The 24,129-nt window shown below is 40.7% G+C and overlaps 1 protein-coding gene across 3 annotated transcripts in view; it reads right to left on the minus strand.

The window, feature by feature from the left end:
• The window catches only part of ASTN2 (astrotactin 2), an 852,746-nt gene that overhangs the window by 181,552 nt on the left and 647,065 nt on the right, over positions 1–24,129 (minus strand). For all 3 annotated transcript variants that reach the window (XM_012768786.3, XM_012768785.2, XM_012768780.2), the window contains one exon: positions 4,827–5,092. In XM_012768786.3, the coding sequence (XP_012624240.1) occupies positions 4,827–5,092 (266 nt within the window). The remainder of the gene's footprint in view (positions 1–4,826; positions 5,093–24,129) is intronic.

The raw sequence follows: 24,129 nt of genomic DNA on the forward strand, positions 1-24,129 counted from the left end.
CTGTCTCCCCAACTTGGACACTCTTCTTCACCCACAGGCTAAATTACTATAACAACCACAGAAAATCTTGTACATTTAAGCACCAGTTGTGCTGAGCCAAGCTCTGTGGCTTTGGGCTGTGTTAGGGCCATTTAACAGGTGGAGGGAAGAGATTTATGCATTAATCAAACTCTCCGTCATAAAGACTTTTTTCCCGCTTCGCTTGTTCAAAACCACAGCACAAAGTATAATTAAGGGCTTCTTCCCCGCTGAGGCAGAAGCATCATCTTTTCCCATGCATTCACTGGAATGGACCCAAGGGGACCCCAACCACCCAAGGAGCTAGCGTCCTATGGTCCCCAAAGCCATCCAGAGTATACCTCAGCCTTGGTCTAGAATGAGAGGCCAGGACTACCCCACAGACCTCTGGCAAGTCATACTGCCTCTCTATTACTACTCCAATGTGCCATAAAATGGGGCTCAGGAGTTCACTCAGTGCCTCCAAGAACTCAAGGGGTCAGTGGCTCCCACACAGAAAAGCTTCTATTCTGTATTAGAGGGTCTATAGGAGAAGGAAACTCTTTTACTCGTGTTTAACTCCAGTTATGTTATGCATCCCTTATCCACAGAGTATGACTTCCAGCAATGTTTATAAAGTGAGGAAATGCTCCTAAAATTTCTCCACTTGTTTTCTGCCCTTTTGGGTTGGCCTCTTTCATGAAAAATAGGAATCCTACTCCAAAATGTCTTGTCTTAGCACTCTGGGCATCAGCAATGTTATAAAGTACTACTTAGAAGAAGAGGTAACAAAGGAAACAGAAAAAAAAAAGAAAGGGAATTTTTCAATAAACAATATACGTATTACTATCAGAGATAACACTTGTCCATAACATGCTTTGTGCCGGGGACTACACAAGCTTTATCTCATTTGATTCCCATGAAGTAGGGATCATGAGGCCACATTTTACAGAGGTGGAAACTGAGGTTTGGAGACTCCATTCAGCATGACACAGTGAATAGGGGATCAAAGCAAGACCTCAACCCAAGCCAAGGGGAGCACAAAGCCTGTACAACCTGCTTCCAGGTAGACCAAGTTTCCTGTAGGAAACTCAGAAAGAAATTTGCTCAACTAATCTGGCTTTTCAAGCAGGAAAAGAAAGGGAAAAGGACTTTTCCAAGGCCTTGCTATGACTCAGTGTCACTAGCCCAGGCCACTCAACTACAGGTCAAGGCCTCTTTGTTGTTTGTTTTATCCATGTGGCCTCAGCCTGAAGAGATGGCAGAGAGATGGGAAAGTCATAAGAGAAGGAGTGAAGGGGATTTGAGGCAGAGGTGGAAAAATAAATGATGGATAAAACATTCCTCGTACCAGCTCAGTGTGGTGGCCATATTCCCCTCCTTTGGGGTCATTTCCAGACCTGCAGTGGGCCTGTCCCACCCCTTCCTACTGCAACCTGGCTTCCTTGGAAATGTCTAATGCACTCCAGCCTCTAGGCTAGCATGAAACTTTACACATACCTGTCATTTGGGTTTGGGAAGGGGGGGAAGAAACTAGAGACTTGGAGGAAGCCACCTCTAGCCAGCTCTAACATTTCTTTGCAGGGATCACTAGGAGGAGAAGAGAGTAGAACTGAGAACACAGCACTTGTGCCCGTCTGTCTGCCTGAACCTCTCCAGGGTTCCCCACGACTCTGGGGCTAAACTCTGCACCACAGCTTCCCCAGCACTGCCTGACCTCCCCACAGCGTTGTCCGTGGGGCTCCCCCTCTGCCTCGGCCCAGCCACACTGGCTCTCATTCAGTTCCTCACCTGGGTCCCATTCGCTCATCCCTACGGTCTGTGCAGAAGCTGGGCCTTCTACCTGGAGTGCTTTCATTCTCCTCTCCTTTCCCAAACCCAGCCCTCCACATCCATGTCATGCACCTGGCCCCCAAAGACCCAGTTTAAATGTCACTTCCTCGGGGAAGCCTTCCCTGACCCCCACAGTCCCCCTTGCTACACACTTTCAACTCATTAGCCTGGACTGCTCCTTGGCACTTTGCAGTCTCACTTTACTTGTTTGTGTGATTGTTTCATGAATATCTGTTTTCTCCACGAGTTTGTAGACTCCATAAAGACAAAGACCATGTCCATTTGCCACACTGTTCACTCCTCAGGGTGTAACACAGTTATTTGGCATCGAGGGGGGACTCAAAATACTTACTGAATTAATGAATGAATGACTAGTGCTCCCAGCTCTCCAGGTCTCCTGTAAGGAGAACAGTGACATCTAGTGATCACTTTCACACTCTTGGGATTTTCTGATCACACACCACTGACCGGCCTCGGAAGACCTCACTGGGTTTGCGATAAATTGAATATTTTGACGGTGCTGAGGGAAGCTGGCAAAGAATCCAGACATAGGAGAATCCGGCCCCTGAGCAAGGAGGAAGGGGACCACCACCCCATCTACTGCCACACACATGGCAAGAACATGTTGCTAAAGTCCTGAGGCTTGGCTTGTGGTGTGTGTGCCACATTGCAGATGAGGAGAGAGTGGCCCAGAAAGGGAGCCACTGGGGCAAATTCACACAGTAGTAAATGGAGGTATCCACAGCCTCGTTCATCAAGTTCTGGAAAGCCAGCCACACATGGATGCATCCTCACTGATAAAACTCCAGTCAGAACACTCTCGTTACTCACTGGAAGCTGCAACTGCCTCCTGAGAGGTCTCCCTGATCCTACTTCCACATTCCCACAACCTTTTCTGACCTTGCAGGCAGAAGTGTGGGGACACACATAGATGCATTTTGTCATTAGTTAGCTTGGGGACCTCTGATGCACAGAATTAGATTACTTACAATGCTTGGTTTAAGACTGAAGAGCATTGTCGAGCCACGCAGGGCTAGGCTCTATGTATTCATTCATTCAGTTAGCTAGTTTCAACACTTTAATAAACTCCCACAAATCTCCCACCAAAAACACCAGGCAGGAACTTTACTACCTGCATGTAATATATGCTCGCTCGTGGCATTACGCTGCTTCCCTTGACTCAAGATGGCCATCTTCCTGAATCCGGAAATGTTCATCATGTCCTTGCTTCCCATTTAAAAAAAAATTGTATTACATCTGTATTTATTCCTAAAAGGTAGCATGTTTGAGGGCAATGTGTGTGTGTGTGTGCATGCTTTAACTTAAAAAGTGGGGAAAGGGTATTGTGCTATATAAAATCTATCTTTGGGACTTATCTTCTTCATTTAACATTATGTTCATTCACTTCACATTCATAGGTGTGACTGTAGTCCATTTGCTTTGGCAGCCGTAGTGTATTCTATCATATGCATATCCTACACCTTACTTATATCCTTACACCTTACTTAACTGCTTTCCCATTTTTGGTCACTTAGGTTGTTTAGAGAGGCCTCCTTCTGCCACACAAATCTAATCCCAACAGCCTTCTGCTAATCATGTATCTTTATCATCTCAGTGCCCTCAGGATAGGGTCCAAAGCCCATGACTTGCTTATCATTTAGGTATCCTAAATGATCAGGCCCTTCCAATCCCTCTGGCCTCACCCAGCTCTCCTTACATCTCTTGGTCTTAGTGACGGGGAAATTCTTTTGGTATTTGTACTGATGATGTTCTCTTCTTCCTTTGTCGTCTACCTGACTCTCTCCACATCCTTACACCCTTCTCTTCTCTATCCTCTATGAAGCCCAAGTGACCACTCAACACCCTCCGACACTCAGTGCAGGAGGATGCCATGGGAGGAGCACATAATCCATAGAGTTCTAGCGGACTCAGTCACCGGGCTGCCACATTGTCTCCTTCGGGGGCCCAGTGCTGTCTGGAAGCTGCTGCAGAGCGAGGAATGGGAACGAAATAGTTGATGCTTTATCCACCTTCCTCTTCCTCACTGAAGCAGTAGCATCACTATTCCTGATTTTATGGATTGAAGTTCCTGAACAGTTGCATTTGGGAAAAAGTATTCCATGAAGTAAGTTTGTAAACCAGTGAATCAAATACTTCACTTGGTCCCCTCAAGCCCTAAAATCCTGTAATTCAAAGTGATACACACCCAAGAGGAAAAGAGGAGATGAAATTTCATGGTTAAGCATGTTAAGTGCTAGAGCCGACCAACTTTGAGCAAATCACTTAATATCTTTGAGGTTTTCTCAGTTATAAAGTAGGCATGATATTAGGATGAACTATATGGAATAAAACGGCCACATTTCAGCAATTTCATATGCATCAAACCAATATTTATAAGCAAATCACAGATCTGGAAGGGCAGACTAAACAAGACAATCCAAGTATAGTACTGAGGCAGACACTGCTAGGTTTTCACCAAATCCCTGTCTTCTTCTCCCAGGCACACAGCTAGAATACGTTTCCCTGTCTTCATTGCAGACGATGTGGGCAATGGCCAAGTTCTAACCATTGGAATGGGAGCTGAAATGACACCGGCCACTTTCAGGCTTGGCCCCCTTGAACCTTTCATGTCCATCCCTCCCGGTTCATTCTCCTTCCACAGCAACCGTAGAAGCATCAGGTCGATGCAGTGCAAGATGGAAAAGGCTGAGTCTCTGAACTACTTTTCAGAGTAAAGCCACTCCTCAATCAAAAACATCTATTTGGGACTCTGCACAAACACAAAATCACCTTTATTGTATTTATCCACTGAGATTTGAGCATTTATTGGTTATAGCAGCTAGTGTACCAAGCTTTGTAAGGAATCAATAAATGCTAGTATTCACCATGACATTGCTGCTGCTACTGACAGTCCCCACGGACAAAGGGTCCACAAGGGCAGGAGAAGGTAGAGAGTTGGTCAAGCATCACTTAGCAGCTGGGCCAGGGGAGCTCACCTCCTTCGTGCCATTGTCTTGGATGAGGGTATAAAGCGGCACCACGCGGTTGATTTCCAGCAGCACTGGTGTGGGGCTCAGCTGCTCCTTGCCTGGCCGGCGGCACAGGTGGCAGGTGGACGGACAGCGGCCCTTCTCCTCACAGCGGATCTCCACACCTGAGATGAGCTGGTCATCTGACAGCATCTGGGCTGTCAGCAGACCTGAGAGGTAGGTGATGAAGGGCATGGACTTGAGCTCCTTCTTGCTGCCCAGCTCTGTGGTCTCTGGAGAGGCATAAAACAGAAAGAGGGAAAGGTAAATTCAGTATTGCTCACAAAGAGCATATGCTGAGGAGCTGGTATCCACTGGCAAGGAAAAAAGATGGTAGAGTGACTTATTCATAATGCCTGGGAAAGAGCACTGGCCTAAGGGTTCAAAGACCAGAATGGTGTATTGTCCTATCACTTACACTATGTACCCTCTTGTTTTCTCTGGCCTTCACTTTCCCCATGTTTAAGTAGGTAGTTTGCGCTAGATGATTCTCCAAGATTCTTATAAGATGTAAAAACTCAAAAGATATTTTTCCCCAACCAAAACTTCTGTTCTGTCTACTGTCAACTTATACAAATTATACCATTTTTAAAATTTTGCTCCAGTCCTATATTTTCTATAAAGCTCAATATAAGAAAGAAACACAAATTTCAGATCAAGCCAGCTTCATTTTATTTATATTTTTTCCAACTTCATTTTGAATCTCAGTTGTGCTTGATAATACTTCTGCAACCTTAGGAAAGTCTCTTAAGATCCAGGAGACTGTAGTGATTAATTCTGAGAAATGGGGTTAATAACACCAATGGAGTCAGTTATGAGTGGTAAATGAGAGAGGGGTAAAATTGCCTGGAAAAGACATTACTTCCCCTTTCTGTGCTCACCTGTTCCCTTGTTCAAACTCCTTTTCCTGCCTCTTTCTGCATGAGCACAGTGAGATCGGATTCATGCCTGCTCCATTCTGTGCCGTCTCTCTTGACCTATGCAACTAGTATAGTTGTGCCTTTATTCACCCTGTCCTGTTCATTCCTTCTACCTCTCCACATCTTTTCCATCCGTCAATGCTCCATTCCACTGTTACCCTCTTCAGGAAGTCATTTTTCATTGCCCATCCCCTCTTCTCTATATTTCTACTTATAAGATCTTGAGTTCATTTTCCTTTCCCATTTTTTTTACTGACCTCTCCAACAATATTATCAACTCTAAGAGGCCAGGAGCTCTGTCTACCATTCCCGCCCATCTTCTGTACCTAATGTGGCTCTAGGGATGTACTTGAGACTCAAAGAGGGAGATTATAGAACTCTAAATGGCTAGAACAATATTCATGACCTAGTCAAGAGACTGCAACATTCTTCTGAGGAATTGTAGGGATTCTAGGAATTACTGCAACAACTGCTTTCGTAGGGCAAGAGGAAAACTGAGCCGACAGGGCTCTAAATCCTCATCTCAGCTTCAAATAGAGCAGTTCCATTTGTATTTCTCTTATAGATTGGCCTTCTATATAAGTTTTCATTTTTTAAAAAAAAGTTTTATGGTTACATTAAAAAGCTTGAAGAAGCAAAGCGATTCACACAACCCAGAGGGCTCCATTTACATCATAGACTATGTTACTGGACTCACAGATGTGCAATGCACAACCTGAGCAGCAAAATAGGGCGATCCTGTTCTAAAAGACAGAGCTTGATCCAGGGTGCATCTTCTACAAAGCCTGGTGAAGTCAAGGCAAGGCTCTGCCTCAGTGGAAACAGAGGCGCTGGGCTCCGAGGTCTGAGAGAAAAGGGAGAGTTTTCTCCTGCTCTTGCTCTCAGCTTGCAGTGACATGCAGCTGATCTGGAAATGGACTTGCCAATTAGAAATACAAATAAACGCAGCCTTCATTCATTACTCTCTGGGCCCTCGGGCCTGGGATCTGGGCTCCACCTTTTCTGTCTGGCTGTCAGCAAATGCTTATGAGCATCAGATCAAAGGCTCTGGAGGAGGAAGACAAGGCGAATTCCAGCTAACCAATCCTTCAGAGGGATTAAAGAAGGGTAGTTACTAAGATAAACAAAACAAGACTGTGAAGACGGCATCCCAGCAGCTGGAGAGAAGGAGACAGTCTTATACACAGACACGTCAAAAGAAGATGATGACGGCTTTTGGAACTGCAGGCCAGAGGGATCATTTTGGAGAAAGGTGACTTCAAACTTGGAAGAGAATAACCATTTGGGGAGAATATCAGTAGGGCTTCGGAGCTGGGAAGACACTGGGGATTAGTTAGCCTAGGTCTGGCCTAGGTCAACAAACTATAGCCCATTGGTCAAATCCAGCCCCCTTCCTGCTTTTGTAAATAAAGTTTTATTGAAACACAGCCATCTCATTCATTTTTGTATTGTGTATGGCTACAAAGACAGAACTGAGTAGTTACAACAAAGACTCTATGATCATAAAGCCTAAAATATGCACAATCTTTACGGAAAAGTTTGGCAATCCCTGTTCTAGCCCTAGTTTATCAATGTGGAAACTGAGTTTCAGAGAAAGGACCCACATACAGTCACATAGAAGAATGGCAGTATCGTGAATTAGTTAATGTAAAAACTATAACTAATCAAAGAGAAACCATCAGTATACTTGGATTGTGAGTGTCCAAGGAGAAAAAATAGAGTGGGGCATCTTTTCTCCATAAAACATATATCAAAAGCAATTAAATGAACACACTTTTGAAAATGCTGATGTAGTACAAACCTTCATATCTTAAACAGGGGAAAAGTGTGCCCCAAAGAAGGAAAATGACTTTCCAAGGTCACACAGGGAGTCAGTGATCATTTCAGTATGGTCTCACTCTTTTGATAACCAATTAATAACTTAAACTACCATTATCTCATGTTATCCCATCTTTCACAACACGGATGGCATGCCCCTCATAGCACATCGCCACATGCACATAATTTAATTGGAAAAAAAAATGTAACCTGGTGCTAAGAGTAAAAATTCCTTGATTGAACAAATATTCATAGCCATTAGGTTAAAGATATAACTATCTATTTAACAACAAAATCATCTATAGTTCTTTGCTGATCTGCTTCTGTTCAATAAATCTTTAGCTTTTTAAATCTATCATCTCAATCAGTGGGGTTAAAAGCCCACAGTCAAGTCTGGCCATAGAAGCAGTATGGAATTTACAGCTGCACTTAAAGGATGGTTTTGCAAAAGGAGGACTACCATCTGGTTTCAACCCTATCGAGTAACAGGTGAAGAACCTGTATCCAAAATTGGGAAAGGGGCCGGGCATGGTGGCTCACACCTGTAGTCCTAGCACTCTGGGAGGCCAAGGCGGGCAGATCACTCAAGGTCAGGAGTTCAAAACCAGCCTGAGCAAGAGCAAGACCCCATCTCCACTATAAATAGAAAGAAATTAATTGGCCAGCTAAAAATATATAGAAAAAATTAGCGGGACATAGTGGTACATGCCTGTAGTCCCAGCTACTTGGGAGGCTGAGGCAGAAGGATTGCTTGAGCCCAGGAGTTTGAGGTTGCTGTGAGCCAGGCTAATACCATGGCACTCTACCCCGGGCAGAGTGAGACTCTGTCTCAAAAAAAAAAAAAAATTGGGAAAGGGACATACCTCTAAGTCCCATGCACATGTATTAACAATGATCCTCTTCTTGAAGATTATGTCATTCCTAAGTTATGATCAGGATGAGAGTTACAGCAGGGAATACCATTAGCTATTTCATTAATTATTCCTCTGTAGACATCACAATTGCAAAAGCTAATTGCTTCTGATCCAACCCCACCTTGTGACTAAAGTCATCTGTTCAAAAGGAAAAATCTATACTCCTCTCCTGCTTAAAAATCTTCCATGACACCTCACTGCTCTTAGCCTAAAGACCAAAATCCTTGAGATGGCACATGGACAATGTGGACTATAGACAACCTGCTCCCTCTCCAGTCTGATCTCTTATCCTGTTCCTTCTAATTCTCCTACTTTCAGCTACAAGGGCCTTTAAGTTCCTTGCATACACCCTCTGTCTCTCTCAACCCTGTGCTCTTTTCTATGCACAGACTGCTTCCCTCCATCCCTGGATAACTTCCCCGCATACTTTAGATCTTAGTTCAAATGCCAATTACTCAGAAAAGCCTTCCCTGAACTGCCTATGGCCACCAGCGTATATTAAAGTTTCATATTACAGATGTTCATAGCATCCTGTTCTATCATGAGTCAATGTCTCAAGACTGCAAACTCCATGAAGGCAAAGACAGTATCAGTTTTGCTGATTCCCATACCTACCTTACACAGGACCTGGAACACAGTAGGCTTTCAAAAATATTTTCAATAATTATTTTTTGAATATATAGCAAATTTATGTAACCTGATCACTGTGCTATCTTAACAAAGACAGATCTGAGAGCTAGGATTTACAAATCACAAAGTTGTGATTTGTATTAGCTGTGATGACAACTCATCAAGGCTTATAAGCAAGACACCATCTCTGCCCAAAGTAAAATTAGTGCCCTCAATCAAAGGGTCAGCAGAGAAATAGTGGAATAGCTGATCAATGTATTGTTCTGACCTCCTACAGGTTTTCATGTAGGCCCTTGCCATTAAGGGAATGGGCGAGTTAGGTTAAAACAGAGCGTCTTTAACAGGCCAAGGATAAAGAGCATTTTTGAAGAGACTTATCCTCTGTTCACATTTCCCATCCTTCTGAACAATGCTTCCAAAATAGGATCACGTCTGGTTTCAAGCCCGATTCAGTTCCAATGACACTACAACCCATTCATTTGAGAACCTGCCAACTGAACTCTCTTTTTTCTCCTCCCAAATTCCTGCTGGGTATTATTTTGTTGCCACCAAAAAAAAAAAAAAAAAAAAAGCGCCTCAGTTGAAGTGACAACTCCTTGTTGGGAGGGCAGCCAGGGCTTTTCGGCAGGAGGTGATGGCACCACTTGCCCTCATCCAGAAAACAAAACAAAGCATCAGACTAAGGGCTTCTGAGAGGCCCAAAGCTGTGCGGATGTTTGTTCAATACTCAGCAACGGTGCAGGGCGCTGCCTCCCTAGTCAGACAGGCTTGCTTTGGCAATAGCCTTGCACTTGAAGCATTTAAAGGCTCCACAGGGACCAGAGGGGCTCAAATTAGAAACATTAGGGAGGGGGAGAAAAGGGTGAGACTTTTATATCATAAAGAATGGCCTTTATTACAGCCATGGCCTCCCAGGAATTACTGAAACGGGATCATTTCTTAGGCGGAGTTACTGTCTCCTGTTGGAGGAAAGCAATTGCTCTGAGGCCTGACTCAGGAACCCACACAAATATTCCTAACAAAGGGAAAATAGCCAGCCCAAAAACGCCATCAGCAAGGCCTGTACTTGTGGGTTGTGTAACCGAACTTCCCAGCCTAACGGTCAAAGTCCAGCGTCATTCGTGTGCCCTTTATAAATAATAGTATCAAACCTAAAAGACTATTATGAGGATTAAATAAGGTGCTTGGCACAGGTTAAGCACTCAATAAATATTATTTGTTATTGTTGTTGTTGCTGTGGTTGTTGTAATTATATTGCTGTTGTTGTAACAGGATGTTAACATTTGTAATTTCTGTTGAGACACCAAGAAGTAATAGAAGTGAAATACCAAAGTCATGCCCTTGGATGCAGAGTTTACAAAGGACATGAATCCTAACCAGTTTCATAACTCTAGAACCCTCAGCCAGAACAAGGAAATAAGAAGAGGTCAGAGAGAGAAAAGGAAAAATTTAGGGAAGATTTTTTTGGGGAGAACTAGTACCACGTTTGGAGTCCCCAATATACCAGCAGGGACATGCAGAACATGCTATCTTCCAACCCCAAGTTTTTTGAGAAGGACACTCCAGAGTGCCACCTGGAGAACTTCATAAGTGTCCTTGGCAACTGGGAAGAGAGTGGACTAAGGTCTATCTTCACCTGAAAAAGGTCTAGTGGCCTACGGTGACAGAACAGAAGGGGCTGTGTGAGAATTAGCCCCAAAATCCAAAAGATTGCCTGGAGAAAAATGCTTGTTTCCCCTGGACCAGATGTGGGTCACATTGGAGAAAGAGCTGGCCTGGAACTGTTTTGAGTCCTGCCCAAGAGGAGTTCTAACAAAGGATGTTAGGTCCCCGCAGTGAGACTCCATGAGGCTGGCAGCCAGAGAAAGAGTAGGTAGAGGGGGACCACAGCAGCCACCCAAAGAGAAATGGCATTGCTCCAGATCTTGGGAGACGTCCCCAGCAATGGGGATCACCAAAAAGCCCCCAAGAGAAAGGGCCAGCTTTATAAATATGCCAGAACCAGAAAGTACAGAGCCAGGTAAAAAGATACCAGGGCAGGCATGACCTTCCTAAACCTTCCTGCAGCTCTCTTTTTCTGGTGTGGACTGTGGAGGGAGGAGAAGAAGAAATGCCAGGTAGAGAAACAGAATAAATGCCAACCATCCCCCTCAGCCCTTTCTTAATGCTACATACAACTGGGAAGGGCGAGGAGATCTGACTTGTCAAATTTAAAAATTTGATTAAAATCTTAGATTGTACATCCTAATTCTTGATTTGAAAGTGTATTAGCAATGTAAAATGTGCATAGCACTGTCTATGCCAGCAGTGATAATAGATTAGATGTGGCCTACCAGAACTTTCATCTAGAAGCAAAGTAAAAGTATTCCAGTGAATATATTAAAAGAAGTATGGGAGTCAACTCATATGTATATACTCTTTTTTTTAAATTTTTTTTTTATGTATACACTCTTGAACATACATATAGATTATATTTTGACTACTCTGAACTTGTACTATCAACTGAACCATTAACATCACCATTATGGTGCATACCACATTTGCAATATTAGTTAATATGATAGTTAAATGAATATTGGTCTCCCCAGCTAACCTGTGGGCTCCATGAGAGCAAGGGCCATGACCAGTTTAATAAACATTTGTATTCCCAACAGAGAGTTCACTGTCTGATATCCTGTAGACAGTCATCAGGTAAATACCTGAATAAATGCATGCATGAATCTGACTCATTTTTGCTTTAATCTACTATTTGGGTAATATCTATCAGACTTCAAACCCACTATCTCAATTTATCCCCAAAGCCCCAAAGGCAATTGGAGTTTCCCTTAGTTTATTAACGTACACTTAGTAGCTCAGAGAGATGAAGTAACTTGCCCCAAATCACACAGCTAGTAACTAGTTTAACTATTTCTACTCAGTTCCCCTGCTCCTTCCACTGTCCATATTTCTTCTCTGAAAAATTTCCGGCACCAATTGCCACTCCTGCATGAAAAGTCATCTGTATTCCAAACCCCTGTGTCTTCCTGGTACCTTCTACTCCAGGCAACACCCCCAACCTCCTCCCACCCATTTCCATTAACTAATAGGTTCTCATGGATAGAAAGCATTTTAAAGGTCACCTGGTCATCTAATGTTTCATTCACCGTCAAATCATTCTCCAACAACTCCCTCTTGGACACTACTAATCATGTGGAACTCATTGCCTCTTTAGGCCTCCAGTCCCATTGTGGGAAAGCTCTGTTAAACAGACTAACTTCTCATCCAGGAACTGCATTTCTCATCCTAAACATGAGACCCAAACCCAGAGTTATGTACTTTAAGCTATTTGGATGTCTTATCGGCAGTCCTCACGCCTTCCCCCTACTTGGGGGTCATACTAAGAGTAAGCAACTAACAGGGTGCATAAAATTCCAATCCCAGGAACTGTGACACATTCCTGAGTGGCTTCCAATGAGATGTACGCATATGTGTGCATTGTGGGTGTGTATGTGACTGTGTGTGCGCGTGTGTGCGCGCATGTGCATATTTGGGGAATGGAAAGAGAAGCAACGGTGGAGATTCCAAAAAGAAAACAGGTTTACAAAACTGCCAAACCCTAGGACTACTGATCTCCTGATCTAACCTAATTTGAAGCTTTTTCTCTAGATGTACAAGTACTAAGCACAATCACAGAGGAGCAGATAGAGCACAGTGGCTTGCTTGAGTTTGAAGTCCACGTCTTCCACTTTCCAGCTATGTGACCTTGGCCAAGTCAGTTACCCTCTCCTAAAGTTCCATTTCCTGATTTGCAAAATGCTAATAATATTAGTACCTACACATTAGATTACTTGGAGGATTAATGAGAAACTGAACCCAATACAGAATTTCCAATTCGAGGGTGTCAAGAGCATCATCAGAGGTCATTTGTTATGGCCCTTGGCCTACACCCCAGCATTATTCAATTCTTGTGCATGTCTGAATTTGTAGATCTTCCCTTGAAACATGCCTTATGCTTTAACTGTCAGGAATTTCTCTTTCAGCTACCTGCTTTCTTTCTATTGGAATACAGTAGACCAGGATAGAATTAAGTGCTTAAGTTCAAAGACATTGAGTCAGACTACCTGATTTCAAATCCTAGGCAAGTTACTTGACCTCTCCAACCTTAGTTTCCTCATTTGTAAAATGAGGATACTAATTTCTCTTCCAGCTTTTCTCAGAATCAAATGACAGATGATGTGCTAGTTGATTTATACCTATGATCTCATACCACCCTCTATCATCCTACAGAGTAGGGATTATGGCCCCTTTTTACAGATGAGGGAACTGAGGCTTAGGGTGATAAAGTTTGACCTACAAGAGGACACCTGTCTTCAGGTGAAAGGAGTTAAATTTCTGAGGAAGGTCATATTGCTCTGTGAGACAGGGAACCCTGGACACTGCCCAGTGGCCCAGTAGTGGCTGATACCTTGGCCAGAGTCAGGGACCAGTCAGCATTGAAGGATGTCATTTACTTCTGCCTCATGAGACAAAGTAGATAGTAGCCAGTAATGGGAACCTGAAAAAAAGGCCATGTGTGGTCTTCTGCTGCCCTCTAGTGACTGCTTAAGATGATTGCTCTTGGGAAACATCTATCATTAATAGTCCTGATCTTTCCATGCCAAAGAATGATTACTGTGCGAAGAGCAACTTGCACTGAGGGCAGCAAGAAAAAACGGTAGAGGCTTAGCTATGATACAGGAAGCCTAATGCAATAACCAAATGGATTCTGAACGACAGCATTTGCTGAGAGGGGCCTATTCAGCGCCAGGTTTGGAGCTAGGCACTAGAGAGTGAAAATATGAGTAACAATTTGTTCCAATCCTAGTAGTACTCAAGTGTAGAGATTTGACTGAGTAGATTGTCTGGGAAGGAAAAACCAGAGGGATGGAGAAGGAGAGGCTGGAGATATGGCAGAGAGAAAAGAGAACTGATGGACCAAGGTCTTAAAGGAGACAGGGAGAGAAATCCCCAGGTGGCAGTGGAAAGGCTGTGGTCTGAATTTCATATAGATCTGGCTTTGAATTTCAGTTTGGTCAAAACTAAGCATGTGACCAGGTCCCCTGCATAGTGTATAGTGATGTGAGTTGGGCCCTCCAAGACGGTGACAAGGCAAAAGGGGGAGTGGGGACTAAATCCGGTCTTGGCTCCACTTGCCATGCCTGTGATCATGAAATTGAATCCAAGTGGAAGAGCACCTTTTTCCTAATTCATATAAAAGGTGGCTTAGGGCTAGCCACAGTCCTGAATGGGACCATGGACAAGCTATTTCCTCAATAGGAGCCTCTGCTTTTTTATGTGTAAATTAGTATCACTGACAATACAAAGTTGTTAAAATTTAAGATAATGTATGCCCATGCCTGACGCTTAATAGCCACCCAAGAGATGCCAGTTCTTACTATTGTTACTAGTACTAGTATTGTCACAACATACTTTTATTTTTATGATGTGGCAGAAAAAGTGCTTGAAAACAGGAGAGGGTAAGAAAAGAAAATTGCATTTCCCAAACTTTGTTCTTCGCCAAGCACAAGACATTGTGGATCTCATCGAATCCTCACGACAATGCCTTGGAGCAGGAATATCATAATTTTTACAATCATGCTTTACAGCTGAGGAAGCAGAGGTTCGGAGAAGTGACAGATCATGGCCAAAAGGTCATTTGGCATTCAGGGTCTGAATACAATGCCCCTTTTCTGTGCAATGGAGTTTAGAAGCATCATTCACAGGAGACCTGCCTTCTGCTCCCTGGGATCCAACTCCCCCACTTCCTTAAAAATATCGTTCCTAACTTATCCTTTCACGGAAGGATTCCAAGATTAGTTTCGCCCTAATTCCTTCCTCCTCCTTCCACTCACTTCTTAAGCTAGGGGTCAAAGAGGAAATGCCCAGAAGAGATTAATCTTGGACAAGGTTTATGGAATTGGAGGCCTCTGAGATGCTAATGAGCTACTTTAGATGAAGACTCCCAGATTGTCCTGCTCAGACATGACCTTGAGGCAGGAAAGCAGGCCAACAAGGCATACCAGGCCACCCAGGGACCAAGGGGAGGTTGCCTGGTTTGAAGTCCAGGAGGGTATGAACCGGGGGTAGGGACAGCTGGAGGCTTTGGTTAGAGGAGCCATTCGGAAACACATTGCCACTCTCTGACTGCTTTCCTAGAGGCTAACAGTCTTGCTTTCACCCTTCTAACTCTATTTTATTGAAATCTTAACCACATTCAGGTTAAAAGATCACCTTTGAACATATTGGCAGGCGTTACTTTTGGAGAACATGTTCAAGGGTGAGTTACTTCTCCATTAGCTCCCCTCTGCCCTGTAGCTGTGCTGCTAGGGGAAGGGAGAAAAATAAATGGCCCACTCAACAAAAAATAAATAAAACAAAATAAAATATAAAAGGGCTGAAACTCATCAGGGATTCCCTGACTTATATTTGAGGCAATCACTAATATTGCTAATATACACAATAGCTACACATTTATAGGCACATATTCCAGGCCTGTTGTTCTGCTACTTGTTTTGCATACCTTATCTCACTTGGTCTCTATAAATCCTAACAACAACGAGAGGTAGCTTTTATCATCACTTTTTTCGTTTTTTTAGAAATGGGGGTCTCACTATGTTACCCAGGCTGGTCTTGAACACCTGGCCTCAAACAGCATTATTGCTTTTCACAAATGAGGAAATGAAAGCCCATAGAAGTGAAATCGGGGGCCTAAGAAGACCTGGATTGCTACTTTGACCTGCTTTGCTTCTAAGCACTTTTCTATTATACTATAGTAAGCTGTCACATGGCTAGAGAGTCAGGTCTAGGCAGTTATAAATTCTGGATTTGCAATGACTGTTACTTCTGCCCATTACATCGCACTGATCAGCAATAAAACTCTTAAAATAATCATCTATAGACAGTCAATAGGAAATTGAATGCAAATCTAAGGTGCATCCAAACAGTGGGGTATTATGCACTTTAAAAAGAAATTAGAACAATCTTTATTACGTGAGATATGGAGTAATTTTATTTAATGGGAACAACAAAGTGCCCAGTAGTATCTATAGTGCTTTCTTTTGTATAAGAAAGAGGGATGGGCATATAAACACACACACACACACACACATATATATATATATGAGATATATATTTTTATATATGTCTATGTTAATTTTTTACTAATATACACTGAAGGAAGTAACCAAAACTAATAAAATGGTTACCTACAGGGAGAACAAGAAAACAGGGTCCAGAGACAAGGGTAAAAGACAGAGTTTCTCAGATACTTTGTTTTATACAAGTTTTAGCTTTGCTATCTATCATACACAAGTTTTACATAATTTTTTAAAAATCTCAAAAGAAAGTCAAAAATAATCTCTATAAGTTATATACAAACTGAAAAAATATATCTAACTGTAAATCAAAGTTTTGAATAACCATATAGAAAAAATAATGAATCCAAATAGATTTAAAATGCAGTATTTTTATTTTACATGCTTAGTGAGAAATACTTGAAACACAAAATGATCTATAAATAAATGTAGATTTAATGGTCTTATTACTAGTTGTATTATTGGTGTTGTTATTTTGAAACAATTATGCTTAGATTGTCGGCTACAGCAAATAAGCTATTACATTACTATCATTAGAAACTTAGATTTTTTTCAGCATGAAAGACAACTAAATCAGGCATAAAATAGAGTTAAGAAAAATTATGTTAACTGAAATTTCAAGTGGAAATCATAAAAACTTATGATTTGTTTTTCTCTTTTAAAAAATAAACATTTTGTACCTCTGCCCACTGAAAAGGCCTAGAAGTAATGACAATGTACTAGCAATAAATACCCCTAATGCCAAGACTGTGAATTTTAAATATTATTTTCCATTAAAAAGAACAAAGGATTCTTGGAAAAATTCCTGAATCCAAATCTGGAACAAGTATGGTATAAGCTGAGCTTGAGATGTTTTGTTGTACCAAAAAGCAAGTTCAAGACTAATGGAGTCATTTCTAAATGACATTGAAATGAACTTATGAAAGCTCACATTGGCCTAACATTAAACACTTTGGACACTAAAAAGAATAATGATTGCAATTGGTTGAAATTTATCAAATAATACATTTCCCTTAATTTATAATGTTCCTCAACCCAAAAGTAAAACCAAAGCCAAAACCAAAACCAAACAAACAAAAAAAAAGGAACAAAGATCATTGGTCACCGTTGGATATTGCTAGAAGACCAGCACATTATTCTAAAAATTGATAAAAGAATGACATTTTCAGTCATGCTGTTAGTATATGAACTGGATTTCAGCATAACTACATTTTTCTTTATGGAAATATAATAGGTAATAAAAGCATGAAGGATGATAGAATTTAAAAATTACCATTTTGAAATAGCAGAGGATGTAAACAGATGGAAATCCATACCATGCTCGTGGATTGGCAGACTCAATATCATCAAAATGTCTATACTACCCAAACTGATCTACAGATTCAATGCAATACCTATTAAAATCCCATCAGCATTCTTCACAGATATAGAAAAAATAATTTTACGCTTCATATGGAACCAAAGAAGACCCCGAATATCAAGAGCAATTCTAGGCAACAAAAACAAAATGGGAGGCATTAATATGCCAGATATCAAACTATACTACAAAGCTGTAGTAATTAAAACAATATGGTATTGGCACAAAAACAGGAATATTGACCAGTGGAACAGATGTGAGAATCCTGATATAAAACCATCCTCATATAGCCATCTCATCTTTGACAAAGCAGACAAAAACATACGCTGGGGAAAAGAATCCCTCTTCAATAAATGGTGCTGGGAAAACTGGATAGCCACCTGTAGAAGGCTAAAACAGGACCCACACCTTTCACCTCTCACAAAAACCAACTCACGCTGGATAACAGACTTAAACCTAAGATATGAAACTATTAGAACTCTAGAGGAAAAAGTTGGAAACACTCTCCTAGACATCGGCCTGGGCAAAGAGTTTATGAAGAAGTCCCCAAAGGCAATCACAGCAGCAACAAAAATAAATAAATGGGACATGATCAAACTACAAAGCTTCTGCACAGCCAAAGAAATAGTCATGAAAGTAAACAGACAACCTACAGAATGGGAGAACATTTTTGCATCCTATGCATCCGATAAGGGACTGATAACTAGAATATACTTAGAATTCACGAAAATTAGGAAGAAAAAATCAAATAACCCCATTAAAAAGTGGGCAAAGGACTTGAACAGAAATTTTTCTAAGGAAGACAGAAGAATGGCCAACAAACATATGAAGAAATGCTCAACATCTCTAATCATCAGGGAAATGCAAATCAAAACCACAATGAGATATCACTTAACCCCAGTGAGAATGGCCTTTATCAAAAAATCTCCAAACAATAAATGCTGGCATGGTTGCGGAGAGAGAGGAACACTCCTACACTGCTGGTGGGACTGCAAACTAGTTCAACCTCTGTGGAAAGCAATATGGAGATACCTTAAAGCGATACAAGTGAATCTACCATTTGATCCAGCAATCCCATTGCTGGGCATCTACCCAAATGATCCAGTGACACTCTACAAAAAAGACACCTGCACTCGAATGTTTATAGCAGCACAATTCATAATTGCAAGGCTGTGGAAACAGCCCAAGTGCCCATCAATCCAAGAATGGATTAATACAATGTGGTATATGTATACCATGGAGTACTATTCAGCTCTAAGAAACAATGGTGATATAGCACATCTTATATTTTCCTGGTTAGAGCTGGAACCCATACTACTAAGTGAAGTATCCCAAGAATGGAAAAACAAGCACCAGATATATTCTCCAGCAAACTGGTATTAACTGAGTAGCACCTAAGTGAACACATAGGTGCTACAGTAATAGGGTATTGGGCAGGTGGGAGGGGGGAGGGGGGGCGGGTATATACATACATAATGAGTGAGATGTGCACCATCTGGGGGATGGTCATGATGGAGACTCAGACTTTTGGGGGGAGGGGGGGAAATGGGCATTTATTGAAACCTTAAAATCTGTACCCCCATAATATGCCAAAATAAAAAAAAATTACCATTTTGCAATCTCTAATAAAATAATAGATCTTGACAACTATCATCAATGAATTCTAAAACCATTAGGAGAAAGGCTGATGTAAAATTTCTAATGAATGGATCAGACTGATAGCTGAACTTGCTGATCAAATTCAACATGGCTAAAAGTACAACCAGACATTGAGTGCCCATGATATGATGCTATGGGAAGGACATGGCATTGCCTGTGTACTTCCGGCAGTACTCCTTGGACTATAGATAGATAGAATTGAGGGGTCTGAGAATTTGTATAGGAAACAATATATACTTATATTTTTAGTATCTTATAATTACAATTTAGTATTTCCTTAAATTATGAATGCAGACAACAAAATATAGCAGTATTAACATTTCCTATGACTTTGACATCACAGAATTCACATATATTTCTAACAGATTACAGTTATCAGTTATCAGAAATATTTCAAAATATTTATGCTTGATACTACTCAGAAATTATAGTTATTAGACTCTTGTCATTAATAAAGGAATACATACACTACTATATCTTATATCTGTTTTATTTAAATTTTCATACATATGTCTTGATATAATTTCTTTCTTTTGTAGTCCTCATGGATTTTGTTTTATGCATTTAAAAACATTATTCTAACAAGGGAGTCTGTAGTCTTCATCATTCTACAAAAGGAGTCCATGAGACAAAAAAAAAAAGTGGCAAATCACCAAGAGAGAGGAACAAGTAAAACAACACCATGAGAAAGCAATTGGCTAAATCTGCAATGCAGAAAGTTCTAAAGGACAAATGAGCCAATGTCTTCAACAAATAATGATATTGGAAAATTAAAGGTTGCAACTATTACAGATTAAAAGAGACCTAGCATAATAAAATATAGACATTTTGATTCTTAAATATAGACTATAAAAGATATTTCTGGAACAATAAAGGAAATTTGAATATGAACTGCTAGATGTGATAATGACGTTGAGATTGTGTTAAAAAACAGCTATCCATTAGAGATATATAATGAGGTATTTACAGGAGGAATGATTAGATACTGTATTATTCGAAGTGAGGTAACACAAGATCGGAAGAATAGGCTCCACTTGTACTCACCATCAAATTGGTACTGACTGATTAACACTATGGTGCTCACATATATGGTAGCAATATTCTCCAGGAATTAGGGGGTTGAGGGGTGTAAACTCACAACTAAAGGACATGGTGAGCACTGTAGAGGGGAAGGCCGTGCCTCTAACCCTTGCTAGGGAAAGGCAAAGACATAAAATGTAACCGAAATGTCGGTACCCTCATAATATCCTGAAAAAAAAAAAAGATACTGTATTTGGGATTTGTTTTAAAAGACTCCAGCAACAAAAAACAAATTGGGGATGAGCAATAGCTGAAGCCAAATTAGCAAAATATTGACAAAAATTATTGTGAATGGACACATAGTGATTTACTATATCATTTTGTGTGTGTGTGTGTGTGTGTGTGTGTACTTAAAAATATTCCTTAATAAAGCACTGAGAAAACACGGCTGCCAGGATTACACAAAATAGCTAAAGGTAATTATTGCCAGGGAGATGAATGAAGAGAGATTTTTCATAATCTGCATTATGTACTGTTTTGATTCTTTCTTGTGAACATGTGTGCACTTGTATTATTTTTAGAGACAATTTTTAGTCTTTAAGATTGAAAGGAAGATCCAGAGATTTTTCTATATGCTCCCTCCCCTCACACTTACATAGTTTCATAGCTTCTTCCCCCATTATCAACATCCCCGGCAGAGTGGCACATTTGTTACCTACAAATTGACGAACCTACGATGACACATCATAACCACTCACAGTCCATAGCTTACATTATAGAGTCACTCTTGGTGTTGTACATTCTGTGGGTTTGAACAAATATATAATGACACATATATCCACCACTACAGTACCATACAGAGTATTTCCACTGCCCTAAAAATACTCTTGTCTTCCATCTATTCATCCCTCTCCCCTACGCCAACCCCTGGCAACCATTGATCTTTTAAGGTCTTCACAGTTTTGGCTTTTCTGGTATGTCATACAGTTGTAGTCATAAGGTATGTAGCCTTTTCAGATCTGCTTCTTACACTTACTAATGTGGATTTAAAGTTTCTCCATGTATTTTTATGGCATGCTGATTCATTTCTTTTTATTTATTTATTTATTTTAATTTTTATTTATTTATTTATTTTTTGAGACAGAGTCTCGCTTTGTTGCCCAGGCTACATTGAGTGCCATGGCATCAGCCTAGCTCACAGCAACCTCAATTTCCTGGGCTCAGCAATCCTACTGCCTCAGCCTACCGAGTAGCTGGGACTACAGGCATGCGCCACCATGTCTGGCTAATTTTTTCTACATATATTAGTTGGCCAAATAATTTCTTTCTATTTATAATAAAGACGGGGTCTTGCTCTTGCTCAGGCTGGTTTCCAACTCTTGACCTTGAGCAATCTGCCTGCCTCGGCCTCCCAGAGAGCTAGGATTACATGCATGAGCCACTGCGCCCAGTCATGATTCATTTCTTTTTAGTGCTAAAAGTAGTACATGGTTTGGATGCACCACGAATTATTTATCCATTCATTTACCGAAGGACATCTTGGTTGTTCTCAAGTTTGGGCAATTACAAATAAAGTTACTATAAATGTCCATATACAGGTTTTTGTATAGATATATGTTTTCAATTCCTTTAGGTAAATACCCAGAAGCACAATTGCTAGATTGCATATTAAGAGTATGTTTAGTTTTGGAAGAAACTGACAAACTATTTCCCCAAGTGGCAGTGCCATTTTGCATTTCCACCAGCAATTAATGAGAGTTCCCATGACTCTACTTCCTTGTCAGCATTTGGTGTTATCAGTATTCTGGATTTTGGCTTACTCACATAGGTGTATTGTGGTACCTTGTTTTAATTTGCATCTCCCTGATGACATATGATGTAGAACATCTTCTCATGTGCTTATCTGCCATCTATATATCCTCTTTGGTAAGACGTATATTAAGATCTTTGGCTCATTTTTCAGTTGGGCTGTTCACTTTCTTATAGTTGAGTTTTAAGAGTTCTTTGTATATTTTGCATAAGAGTCCTTTATTGAATGTATCTTTTGCAAATATTCTCTCCCAGTCTTTGGCTTGTCTTCTCATTATCTTGACATTGTCTTTCACAGAGCAGAAGTTTTTTAATCTTAATGAAATCCAGCTTATCAGTGTTTCTTATGTATTATGTTTTAAATTTAAGATTTTCCTATTTTTAGAAAAAAATAAATAGAGTAACGGATAAGCAGTGGCATGAAAAGAATATGTGGCATGGGGGAGAGAGTTGGGCAAAGGAATCTGTCTCTTTGTCTGTAGCCAGTCCTACAGATGCCAATTTATGGAGTGATTAATGGTAGCCATCGCAAAGAGACAAGTTGGCTGAAATCCTGGAGCCAAGAGGAGCAGGGTATCTGGGACGGGGGTTGAGATGTGGGGCTTGGTAGAAATTAAGCCTATGGGAAATTTTACAAATGGCCCTCATTTAGCGTTGAGTTGAGGTTGTTGGCACTATACAGGGACTGTCCTGTGTGCACTAACATGCATTAATCACCCATTCAGCTAGTGCTTGATTACTGCTGAACCTCTGACCATCCACACTACTTCAAATCATTATAAATTGGGTCTAGTCAATGAACATAAATGTATACAACATTAAAATAAAGCTTCAAAATTCTGAACCAGTTGTTTCTATACCAGCTCAAGGAAATGAGCCAGAAAGAAAAAATAAAAATCTCTCTGCACAAGGACATTTATGCAGTCTTATTTGTGATAGTTCAATGTTCAAAGATGGGTCTGTTAACTAGACAGACTCCTAGGTAGCCAGCTTGACGAATGTGAAGGCCAGAGAAAAATGATTTCAAACATTCTTCCATGTTAAATAAATAAAATATCTAACTATATGTTTATTAGGAAAATACTTGTTGGATACCCATAATTATCATAGAATGTATGAAGAGAGTAAGAATGGCTTTATATTTAGATAAATATAACCAATATGATTATATTAAGGTAGTAGATAAAACTAATGTTTGAATGCTCTTTTATGCTTGAAATTTAAATGAAATTCAAATATCTATTGACCATGTATCAAGTATAGGTTAGGCTGAGAAATACAAAGGGTCTGAGTATATCATATTATGGAGATTAGAGTCAAAGTTTCAGTAAAAAGTAGAACTAACTAGACAGATTGATAGATAAATAATACAGAGAAGGAGGGAAGAAGGAAAGAAAAGTGCCAGAGAGAGAGAAAGAAGAAGGGAGATGGCCTCTAAAATGGCCCTCAATAATCCCACCTCCTGATATTTACGGCCTGGTACAACCTCCTCCACTTGAGTAACTTGCTCCTCACCAACAGAATATGACCATATTGAAGGGATACCATTTCTGTGATTAGGGTTACAAAATGTATGAATTCAGTCTTGTTAGTAGACTCCCTCTTGCTGGCTCTGCTCAAGCAAAATGAGTCATGAAAAGGCTCATGTGGTAAGAAACTGAGGACAGTCTCCAGCCAAAAGCCAGTAAAGAACTGAGGCCCTCAGTCCAACAATCTTGAAGGAACTGAACCTAGCCTACAACCACATAAGTGATCTTAGAAATAGCTACTTCCCCATTCCAGTCTTTGGATCAGCCCCCCGCCTTGACCTATAACTTATAATTACAGCCTTGTAAGACACTGTAACACACAGGAACCAGCTGAGCTGTACTTGGATTTCTGACTCAAAGAAACTGTGAGATAATAAATGTTTGTTGTTTTAAGCAGCAAAGTTTTGGAGGTAATTTGTTATACAATGAGATATAAGTAACACAGATTGACAGATATAGTTTTATAACATTTCATGAAAATTCTAGTAATTATAAATGTCTA

This window comes from Microcebus murinus, chromosome 12 (genome assembly GCF_040939455.1).
Source record: "Microcebus murinus isolate Inina chromosome 12, M.murinus_Inina_mat1.0, whole genome shotgun sequence".
NCBI classification, from domain to species: Eukaryota; Metazoa; Chordata; class Mammalia; order Primates; family Cheirogaleidae; genus Microcebus; species Microcebus murinus.